The following is a 12133-nucleotide window of genomic DNA, read 5'->3' on the forward strand; positions in this document are numbered from 1 at the left end:
TGAATTCCTAGAAATATATATTCGACTAAGACTGAATCATGAAGAAATTGAAATCTGAATAGACCAATTATTGTAAGGAGATTGAATCAGTAATCAAGAACTTCCTAACAAAGGTATGTCCAGGATTAGACACTTCACTAGTGGATTCTACCGAACAGTTTAATAAAAATTATTACCAATCCTTCTTGTGCGTGCATGCAAAGTTGATTTAATCATGTCTAACTCTGTGTGACCCTATGGACTGTAGCCTGCCAATCTCCTCTATCCATGGGATTCACCAGGCAAGAATACTGTTGTGGGTTGCCATGCTCTCCTCCCATGGATCTTCCCAACTCAGGGATCGAACCTGTGTCTCTTAGGTCTCCTGCATTGGCAGGCAAGTTCTTACCACTAGCACCACCTGGGGAGCCCGATCCTTCTCAAATTCTTCCAAAAAATAGGAGAGGAAGGAATACTTCAAAACTCATTTTATGAAGTCAGTATTATTACTCTGATGGGTTTCCAGGGGGCACAGTGGTAAAGAATCTGCCTGCCAAGGGTTTGATCATTGGGTTGGGAAGATTCCCTGGAGTAGAAAATGGCAATCCACTCCAATATTCTTGCCTGAAAAATTCTATGGCCAGAGGAGCCTGAAGGGCTATAGTCCATGTGGTCACAAAGAATAGGATGTGACTGAATTGAGCATACATGTTACTCTGATATCAAAACCAGATGTAAACATAGATGCAAAAATCCTTAACAAAATATTAGCAAACTGAATACATCAGTACCTTAGAAGGATAATACATCATAATCAAATGGTATTTCAGGGATGAAAGCTTGTTTCAACATCTGAGAATCAATCACTCTCATTTTCCACAGTAACAAAATGAAGGCTTAAAACTCATAATTAGCTCAATGGACGCAAAAAAGCATTGACAGAATTCAACATCCATTTATGAAAAAGACTTTCAACAAAGTGGTTATAGAGGGAACATTTGTCAACATAGTAAAGATCAGGAACAAGGATGTAGGCAAGAAAAAGAAAGAAAAGGCATATAAGTTATAAAGGAAGAAGTAAAACATTTGCAGATAACATATTACATATAGAAACCCCTAAAGATGCTACCAAAAAACTTAGAACTAAGCAACAAAGTCAAAGAAGTTTCAAGATACAAAATTAATGTACAAAAATCTGTTGCATTTCTTTATACAAATGACAAATTATCAGAGAAAGCAATCCTATTTACAACTGCATCAAAAGAACACAATACCTAGGAATAAATATAACCAAGAAGGTGAGATATGTGTACATTGGAAACTGTAAGAAATTGATGAAATAAATTGACATGAATAAATGGAAAGATATTCCATGTTCATGAATTATAGGAATATTATAAAAATGTCCCTACTACCTAAAGCAATCTACAGATTCAATGTAATCCTTAGGAAAATTCCAAAGGCATTTTTCACAGAAATAGAACAAAGAATCCTAAAATTTTTATGGACCCCAAAGACCCAAAATAGCCAAAGCAATCTTGAGAAAGAACACAGCTGGAGTTATCACGCTCTCTGATTTCAAACCATATTACAAATAATCAAATAGTAATGGTATTGACATAAAAACAGATAAATGAATGAAACAGAGATGCGCATGTATATAGTCAATTTATGACAGACTAGCCAAGAATATATTGATGCAATAGAGAAAAGGCAGTCTTCAACAAACGGTGTTAGAAAAACTGGACCGCTAACACCACGCACAAAAACTAACTTGTAATGGCTTAAAGATCTGAATGTAAGACCTGAAACCATAACACTTCTAGAAGAAAACCAGTGGCACACTCCTTGACACTGATCTTGGGAATGGTTTTTGTATTTGACAACAAAAGCAAAGGGAACAAATACAAAAATTAACACATGGAGCGATATCAAACTATAGAGCTTCTGCACAGCAAAGGAAATCATCAATTAAATGAGAATGTAACTTGTGGAAAACATTTGCAAATCATATATCTGATAAGCGGCAAATATCCAAAACATATAAAGATCTCATACAACTCAACAGCAGAAAAGCAATCTGATTAAAACATGGGAAGAGGATCTAAATAAACATTTTTCAAAAGAGTACATACAGATGGCCAGCATGAAGAGGTGCTCAACATCACTAATCATCCAAGAAATGCAAATTAAAACCACAATGAGCTATTATTTTACACCTGTTAGAATGGCTATTATCAAAAAGACAAGAAATAGCAAATATTGGTGAGGAAGTGGAGAAAAGGGAATCTTTATGCCCTGTTGGTGGGAATGTGAATTTTCAGCCATTCTGGAAAAATTATGGCATTTCCTCAAAAAATTAAAAATAGATCTACCATGTGGTCCAGAAATTCCACTTCTGGAAAAAAAAAAAAAAACACTCTTAAAAGTTCTATGTACCCACATGTTCACTGCAGCATTATTTAGATAGCCTAAAAAAGAAGGCAGCCCACATGTCCGATGATGGATGAATGGATACACACACACACACATAGACACATACTCATATAAATGTATATAGATAATATTTGGCCATAAAACGGAATCTTTCCACTTGGGAAAACATGAATGGACCTTGCTAAGTGAAGTCAGATAGAAAATGACAGATACTATATGATCTCTGATATGTGGAGTCTTAAAAAATTTTAAAAAGTAGAAGATTGAACACATAGATACACAGAACAGATTGGTGGTTGCTAGAGGCAGGAGGTGTGTATGAGTGGATGTAATAGATGAAGGGGATCAAATGGTACAAACATCCAGTAAAACATTATTAAGTCCTGGGGGTATAATGTACAGATTGGTGAGTATGTTTAATAATAGTGTATTGTATACAACTAAGTCGTTAAACAGTGTATCTTAAAAGGTCTCATCACAGGAAAAAAATTATGTGAGGTGATGGATGTTTACTAGACTTATTGTGGTTATTGTTTTGTAGTATATACAAATATAAAATTGTACAATTGTACAACTAAAACTAATATGTCAATTACCCCTCAATTAAAAAAAATTCTGTATCCAAATCTTACATTCTTAAACTGTTATATAATTCTGTCTTCCTGGTCGTTTCTAGGAGTATAAGCATATGAGGTTTAAAAATGTATTCTGGGCCACATTCATTGTTTTCTGACATGTGCACTGGGCCAGCAGGCTGGTTTATACTTGGTTTGCCCTCTGCCAGCTTTTCTTTGGACTCACTTGTTAATAACTATGCTAATCATAATTAGGGTGTTATTCAGTCTCAGGATTTCAAGTCGTAGACATTAAGTGCCGTCAAGAAATGAATGACTACCTGAAATTAATGACCTATCTGACTGCCTTTAGGTGGCAATGCAAAAAGAGAACCTCTTTTCCTTATGGCTTCTCTCAAGTGCATAACTGGAGCACATGATACAAAGACAGTATGGGAAACCCCATCCATCAGTCACTCTAAAACCTGGTCCATTTAACTTAAGATCATCTTGGATCTAAAAATTTACCCTTGTAAGTGTTTAGAGAGTGCTGACTCATAACTGATTATTTCCCCTGGTGCCATTTCTGAAGTACATCATAAGCCCTCTGGGGACACCCTTGCCGGGCAATTTATCTTTTTATTTTTCACTTATTATGTAATTTTATTTCCTTAGGATCTCTGCCACAATTCACATCAAATGCTGCCATATTTGGGCTGTCAATTTTTTCCTCCCCTACTACTTTTTCCATTTGCTAATTTCTTTTTTTTTTTTTTTTCGCCCTCCCAACTTTATTAAAGAAAAAGCAATGATGGTAAATCTCTAGAGGTTTTGCAGTGGAAATGGCAATATCTTGTGAAGAAATAGCAGTATACATGCAGAATAAGAGAAAATCCATTCTGTTTGCTAACACTCAAATGCAATCTGCCCAAGGTAAAAATCAAAGATAGATTTAATATGCAATGGAACAAGAATAAGAAAAAAATCCTCCAAAAACCTTATTATGTTTTAATAATTAACAAATGGGAAGAAATAATAAATAAACTCAAGTTTGGAGCCATATATATATATAAATATAAATATATATACATATACATATATATACATATATATATGTACATATATTTTGGAAATGATTCAACTATTTAATTGGGCTAGAAGATTCTACATCTGCAATTGAATTACTAAAGAAATCCCGCATTAATTGGAGGACTGTATGCCATAGTAACAATGACAGAAACAGAAAAAAGTGAAAGTCCCTTTTCAAAATTGTGTCTAATCCTGACCTGAAAGGTTACTTGAAGAAAGGATACCTGAAGACTATGTGTTTCTATTAAAGCCTTCTGACCCCAGGTTATATAGCATTAGGGTATCTCTTCTGGCACAAAGGAGCATCTCTTAAGATGACTGGAGGTGACTGCTGTTAAACATTTAAACAGTATAAGGAGAAGTCAATGATACGAAATAGACAACTCTAGATGATCAGAGCTACTGCAGAGACCTTTTAACACAGATAATCACAGTAGGGGGCTTCCCTGGTGGCTCAGAGGTTAAAGCGTCTGCCTGGAATGTAGGAGACCTGGGTTCAATCCCTGGGTTGGGAAGATTCCCTGGAGAAGGAAATGGCAACCCACTCCAGTACTCTTGCCTGGAGAATCCCATGGAGGGAGGAGCCTGGTAGGCTACAGTCCCTGAGGTGGCAAAGAATCGGACATGACTGAGTGACTTCACGACACGACATGACAATCACAATAAACTCTGGATAGACTCTGAACTCCTTGAGGGCAGAGAGAGAGATTAGTAGCCTCACACACATGAATGCAAACCCCAGGTCTGTCATCAGTGTGCCCCTAGGGGCAGTCTGCTTGTGGGGAGGAGCATTTTATCACTGAGATGCATTAGAATGGTGATATTAAAGAGTTACTTTTATATATAACTGTCTCAAATCCTCAGTAGATAGTGCACCCCTTATGTCTGTAGGCTGCACCTTTCTTGGCACACAACTGCCACATCTAGACAGTGTTTATTTCGCTTAGATCTCCTGAGACGTAAGAGTGACACATGCTGATGGATCTAGTGGGAGCTGCCCTTTGGTCAGGGCAGCCCAGTCCAGCTACCATGCCTGCTATTGCCCCTGAGTGCCTTGGCATAGTGCATCTCCATGGCATGAGCAAGAGGCATGGTTTGAAGAGAAGAGGAAGGAGAGGGGAAGGTCCTGGGAACTGAGATTAGGAACAAGTGAAAGCTTTCCAGTAACTAGGATCTAGTTTATTCAGATGTTTTCTGTCAACCCTGCCTTGTTGACAAAAATCTGGTTTCTGAGTAAGACCTTGGCAATTATTACATATATGGTGGCTGCTGGAGGTGTGCGGGGCTGATATGCTTTCACAAAACTTTTACCCTGATTCATTGTGACCTTGCTACCATGATGGTTTTGATTCCCCTGAGTCTGGGACCACTGTGACAACACAGATGAACCACATCATGGAATAAAGGGAAAGAGATGGCTACACCGTGTGCCCTAAAAATGGACCTCTCAGAATGAGTGACTTCCCCTGACTGGTGGGCAAAAGTGTGGCAAATGTATGCAGCAGGGGGACTTCCTTGGGGGTCCAGTGGCTGACTCTGTGCTCTCAATGCAGGGGGCCTGGATTTGATTCCACGTGCTGCAACTAAAGATCCTGCATACTCCACTAAGATCCAACACAGTAAAATAAATAAGAAATTAAAAACAATTAAAAAAATGTATGCTTCACTTTTCACTTTACTGTTTGTTTCTTTTGCCCAATACAACCCACAGTATCCAAATGATACATACCATTACAGTTAACTACAGAATGTTTGGGTTAATCTATTCTGATCAAAAGAGGACTTAGAATTGTACACCAGTCCTATAACGGCCCTCAAGCCTTGTTCTTCTGCAGATGGACTAGACAAAGGATTAAGAGGCAACAACTTATTAGATGATGGAAGATGTGGCCACGGCTGGGTGGGAACTGGGGTAGTTATCAAACAAAGAGAGCATTTGTTACTAGGCAAGTACTACTCAGGGCTCCGCCACAGGCAAAAAGTTCAGTCACTCAGTCATGTCTGACTCTATGATCCCATGGACTGCACACGCCAGGCTTCCCTGTCTATCACCAATTCCCAGAGGTTACACAAACTCATGTCCATTGAGTTGGTGATGCCATCCAACCATCTCATCCTCTGTCGTCCCCTTCTCCTCCCACCTTCAATCTTTCCCAGCATCAGGGTCTTTTCAAATAAGTCAGTTCTTAGTATCAGGTAGCCAAAGTATTAGAGTTTCAGCTTCAGCATCAGTCCTTCTAATGAATATTCAGGACTGATTTCCTTTAGGATAGACTGGTTGGATCTCTTTGCAGTCCAGGGGACTCTCTAGAGTCTTCTCCAATACCACAATTCAAAAGCATCAATTCTTTGGTGTTCAGCTTTCTTTACAGTCTAACTCTCACATCCACACATGACTACTGGAAAAACCATAGCATTGACTACACGGACCTTTGTTGGTAAAGTAATGTCTCTGCTTTTTAGTATGTTGTCTTGGTTGGTCATAGCTTTTCTTCCAAGGAGCAAAAAGCGTCTATTAATTTCATGGCTGCAGTCATCATCTGCAGTGATTTTGGAGCCCAAGAAAATAAAGTCTCTCACTGTTTCTATTGTTTCCCATCTATTTGCCATGAAGTGATGAGACCAGATGCCATGATCTTAGCTTTCTGAATGTTGAGTTTTAAGCCATCTTTTTCACTCTCTTCTTTCACTTTTATCAAGAAGCTCTTTATTTCTTTGCTTTCTGCCATAAGGGTGGTATCATCTGCATATCTGAGGTTATTGATATTTCTTCTGGCAATCTTGAGCCCAGTTTGTGCTTCATCCAGCCTGGTATTTCTCATGATGTACTCTGCATGTAAGTTAAACAAGCAGGGTGACAATATACAGCCTTGACGTACTCCTTCCTGATTTGGAACCAGTCTGTTGTTCCATGTCCAGTTCTAACTGTTGCCTCTTGACCTGCTTACAGGTTTTGCAGGAGGCAGGTCAGGTGGTCTAGTATTCCCATCTCTTTAAGAATTTTCCACAGTTTGTTGTGTCCACACAGTCAAAAGCTTTGGTGCAGTCAATAAAACAGAATTTGATGTTTTTCTGGAACTTGCTTGCTTTTTCCATGATCCAGCAGATGTTGGCAACTTGATCTCTGGTTCCTCTGCCTTTTCTAAAACCAGCTTGAACATCTGGAAGTTCACAGTTCATGTATTGCTGAAGCCTGGCTTGGAGAATTTTGAGCATTACTTTACTAGCATGTGAGATGAGTGCAATTGTGCAGTAATTTGAGCATTCTTTGGCATTGCCTTTCTTTGGGATTGGAATGAAAACTGACCTTTTCCAGTCCTGTGGCCACTGCTGAGTTTTCCAAATTTGCTGGCATATGGAGTGCAGCACTTTCACAGCATCATCTTTTAGGATTTGAAATAGCTCAACTGGGATTCCATCACCTCACTAGCTTTGTTTGTAGTGATGCTTCCTAAGGCCCACTTGACTTCACATTACAGGATGTCTGGCCCAAGGTGAGTAATCACACTATTGTGATTATCTGGGTCATGAAGATCTTTTTTGTATAGTTCTTCTGTGTATTCTTACCACCTCTTAATATCTTCTGCTTCTGTTAGGTCCATACCATTTCTGTCCTTTATTGTGCCCATCTTTGCATGAAATGTTCCCTTGGTATCTCTAATTTTCTTGAAGAGATCTCTAGTCTTTTCCAGTCTATTGTTTTCCTCTATTTCTTTGTGTTGATCACTGAGGAAGGCTTTCTTATCTCTCCTTGCTCTTCTTTGGAACTCTGCATTCAAATGGGTGTATCTTTCCTTTTCTCCTTTGCCTTTTGCTTCTTTTCTTTTCTCAGCTATTTGTAAGGCCTCCTCAGACCATTTTGCCTTTTTGCATTTCTTTTTCTTGGGGATGGTCTTGAACACTGCCTCCTGTGCAATGTCACAAACCTTAATCCATAGTTCTTCAGGCACTCTGTCTATCAGATCTAATGCCTTGAATCTATTTGTCACTTCCATCATATAATCATAAGGGATTTGATTTAGGTCATACCTGAATGGCCTAGTGGTTTTCCCTACTTTCTTCAATTTAAGTTTGAATTTTGCAATAAGGAGTTCCTGGTCTGAGCCACAGTCAGCTCCTGGTGGTGTTTTTGCTGACTGTATAGAGCTTCTCTATCTTTGGCTGCAAAGAATATAATCAATCTGATTTGGTATTGACCATCTGGTGAGGTCCATGTGTAGAGTCTTCTCTTGTGTTGTTGGAAAAGGGTGTTTGCTATGACCAGTGTGTTCTCTAAGCACAACTCTGTTAGCCTTTGCCCTGCTTCGTTTTGTACTGCAAGGCCAAATTTGCCTGTTACTCCAGGTATCTCTTGACTTCCTACTTTTGCATTCCAGTCCCTGTAATGAAAAGGACATCTTTTTTGGGTGTTAGTTCTAGAAGGTATTGTAGGTCTTCATAGAAATATTCAACTTCAGCTTCTTCAGCATTACTGGTTGGGGCATAGACTTGGATTACTGATACTGAACACAGGGTGCTGCAAAAAACTGTTCAGTCTCCCATCTCACGCTGCATTTGTACTTTTCCTTATTTTATGTTACAAATAAGGTTCATACACTAGCAGGAAGAGGGAAACAGGCCATGTGTGGCAACACAGCCTGAGATGACCTGAAAAGAATTCTGTTGACATCATTACCGTGTTTTACATATCAGGAAAGCTTTCTCTTTACTTAGCTCTTGGTCTCATGCAGGGCAGAGTGCTATCACTCATTTTTTTAGGTGGCAACCAGTTTAGCTGGCATAGGCCAAGCTCAAGGTCTTGTCTGCGCTGAAAATTAAATTTAAAGCAAACTCAGAAAAAAGATATCGAAGGAAACCTGTCTGCTCTTATAACTATGTGATTTAACCCATTGCACGGGGACAAGGCTGGCTTGTTTTTTGATAAAGTAATGGAAGGTGGTTAGAGACATGGCTCATAATTCTGAAATATCAATCAATAGCTGTCATGTTTTATCTTGTCTTTATATTTAAAGGTCTTTTCTTGAATTCTTATCCTAAATTATTACTTTTCTAATGGTAATCTCAAGAATTGGAGTACAGGAGGACAACTCGAGGCGTAGAATTACATGATAAAGGATAAGGTTGATATATGAATGGGAAACACATTTATTGGCCAGAATATACACCGTTTTTCTGTACAATAAATCAAATTATAGAAAGAGAGTTCTTACCTGGAGTCTTGAAGTTCCTCAGCTGAGAGGGAGTGTCATAAACTTCCAGGATCCAGTCACCAGCAGCTCGTTCTCCCCAGCAATGAATGGTCATGAATTCCCAATTTTTAAATCCTTCCATGGAATGATCAAAAAGCCTGAGAGAGAGCCATAAAACATTGCTTTTGTGTGTTGTTTAAAATTTAGCGAGGATCCAGTCAAGACCGTGATCAAAGACCTCTCTGTATCCATCACATGTTCAGTTCAGCACTGGAGATTGTCTTCATCCTAGGCATCACTGATTAGTAGATCCAAATACACACACACAAGTACATACACACACATAATTATTGGGAAACAGGCATGGGACTTGCCAAGCAGTAACAAATCTGGGAGGGATAATGACGTGGGTATCAGGGAACCAAGGCTAAAACTCTACCCACAAGCCTGGTAGTACCATGAGTTGGAGATGTGGAGCAACTGAAGCTTGCTTACACTGCTGATAGATATGTAAAATGGTGCAGCTGCTCTTAACAACAGTTAGATAGTTCTTACCATATGACTAAGCTATCCCCCCAAGAGGAGTAAAGACATGTGTCCACATAAAGAACTCCACATGAATGTTCACAGCAGCATCATTCATAATGGTCAAAAACTATCAGCAACTCAGGTGTCCATCATCTGGTAAATGGGTAAATAAATTATGCTATATTCATACAAGGAAACACTACCTAGTAATACCAATTTGAATGATTAATAACTGCAACAACATGAATGAATTTCAAAGGCAATAAGCTAAGTGGAAAAAGTCAGACACAAAAGATTATGTACTATCTGATTCAATTTCATATGACATTATAGAAAACACTACTTAAACAGAAACAGATCAGTGGTTGCCATGGGCCAGGAGGGAGGAGGCAGGGGCATGATGGAAGTTTTGGGAGTGGAAGAACAGTTTTATATCTTGAAACTAATGTATAGTTATGCAAGTATATATTTATCAAAACTTCCTCAATTATTTACATTGAAAGTGAATTATATGGAAATTACCCCTAAATGAAAAGACCATGCCCATTAATATTATCCAGTTCAGGAAGTCATGCCTGGAACTGCAGCCTAGATTCTGTCCTTCCAGTCTGTCCAATAATTTTCTAAGTTCCTAATTCCCTGTATGAAATCTTTTTCTGCTCGAACCATATCCAGTTACTAGGATATTATCTATCCTTCAGAGCAGATAAATACACAGGTCATGACAACTGGATGTTGATAGCTATTTGTGACATTCAGTCAACTCTCCTTGCTTTAATTTCATGTTCACCAAGGAAACTGGTGGCTCCAATGTGAACTTCTGTGTGGCTATTCCCATTGGGGGAAAAATATGCTGTTCTAAAAACAAAACCACTTTAATCTCATTGTAACTAATACATAATGACTCTGATTTTTTTTTGTATGTGTGTTATATAAATGTGTTTGAGGCTCCCTCTAAAATACCAGCTGGCTTCTCAAACAGAAGGGTTGGATGGTGTAAATAGGGACTGTGTAAGGTAAGTGGCTGACACTTGGAGAAGAACAATAAACAGGAAAATCACCTGTTACAGGTTCCTGAGCTCTTGAAAGAAGAAAAAAGTATTTTAGCAGCATTCTCAGTGTCCCATGTCCAGAAAATTGAGAAGGCTGAGTTAAAGTTGAACAGATCTCTTTAATAGAGAACATTACAGATCTTTGGAGTATTCATACATGTTTTGTGACTTTTTCATATAAATTTTGAAAATCACTGCCTCCATTCATAATGAAGGAGGTCTTGTCTTTTTTTTGTAGAATATCTGTACACTATCTGTAAAAGGCTACTTCTGAACAGAGGGGTGTGGCATTTCAATGAGGACCATGTTGGATTGGGCAGCTTTCCCTCATGCTAACAGAGATGGAAATGGTGGCTCCTTACATGAGTGTCTTTCCATTGTAAATGATCTTCAATAGATCATGGGTGGTACACACATCCAGGAGATCCTACAGTGCATGCACTATCATTGTAGGGCTTGTTTCACAAGTTAACGCTTGAAACTGGACTTGGCCAGGAAGAAATTGCTGGGCCATTAAACAACTGACTTACATATTGAGTCCTTCATGCAAAACCCAGAAAGTGTGTGTTGGCTGCAATGGAGACACAGAGGTAGAGAAGAAGGAATGTTTTCAAATAACCCCTCCTGCCAGAGAGACATTACTGAAGCGAACATGTTGACACAGAAATGGATGGAGGCAGAAAATTGGTCTAGAACCACTTCTCAGCCCTTTTCAGTTCTAATTTAGGTTCCAGTTCATTGAGGCTGTTGTGCCATTTGAGGGCACTGAAACAACAACTTGTCACGGAATACCTTTCCAAGAGTGCTGAACTTAAAAGCAATTCCCAAACAGTTTAGACAGAACACTTGGCTCACTGCCTCAGGTCCAGAAACTACAAAGGAGACTTGAGGCTGCCATCACATGAGGGGCAGTCTTGTTTCCACAACCTCAGCCAACTCTTAATTACTCACGGGTCAGTTATTTGACTGCTGGATTAGCAGACCCTATGTTTTTTTCCCTTACACCCTTTCCTCTCCAACTTTGAAAATCATTCCACTGCGATCAATCATTTTAAAATCACATTTGGAATGAAAATTAAATGTAAACTAGTACCCAGAAGAACTATCCATAATTCACTACTCACAAAAGTGTCTTAAAGCCCAAATATAAACGGGCTTTGTCTCTCTGGCTAAATGGTTCCCACCCTGGTCTCTTCATTTTATGCAGGGCTGGAATGCTCATTAATTTCATGTGGACATACAAGTTGAGGAGAGGAATTAAAATGCAGCCAAACACGATCACTGCATTTTGCTAAAAGAGTTGATG

The 12133-nt window shown here is 38.8% G+C and overlaps 1 protein-coding gene across 3 annotated transcripts in view; it reads right to left on the reverse strand.

Moving 5' to 3' along the window:
- The window catches only part of PCSK5 (proprotein convertase subtilisin/kexin type 5), a 517126-nt gene that overhangs the window by 184708 nt on the left and 320285 nt on the right, over positions 1 to 12133 (reverse strand). For all 3 annotated transcript variants that reach the window (XM_070375753.1, XM_070375751.1, XM_005892979.2), the window contains exon 13: positions 9269 to 9405. In XM_070375753.1, coding sequence (XP_070231854.1) covers positions 9269 to 9405 — 137 coding nt within the window. The remainder of the gene's footprint in view (positions 1 to 9268; positions 9406 to 12133) is intronic.

Source organism: Bos mutus, chromosome 8, assembly GCF_027580195.1.
Source record: "Bos mutus isolate GX-2022 chromosome 8, NWIPB_WYAK_1.1, whole genome shotgun sequence".
Lineage (NCBI taxonomy): Eukaryota > Metazoa > Chordata > Mammalia > Artiodactyla > Bovidae > Bos > Bos mutus.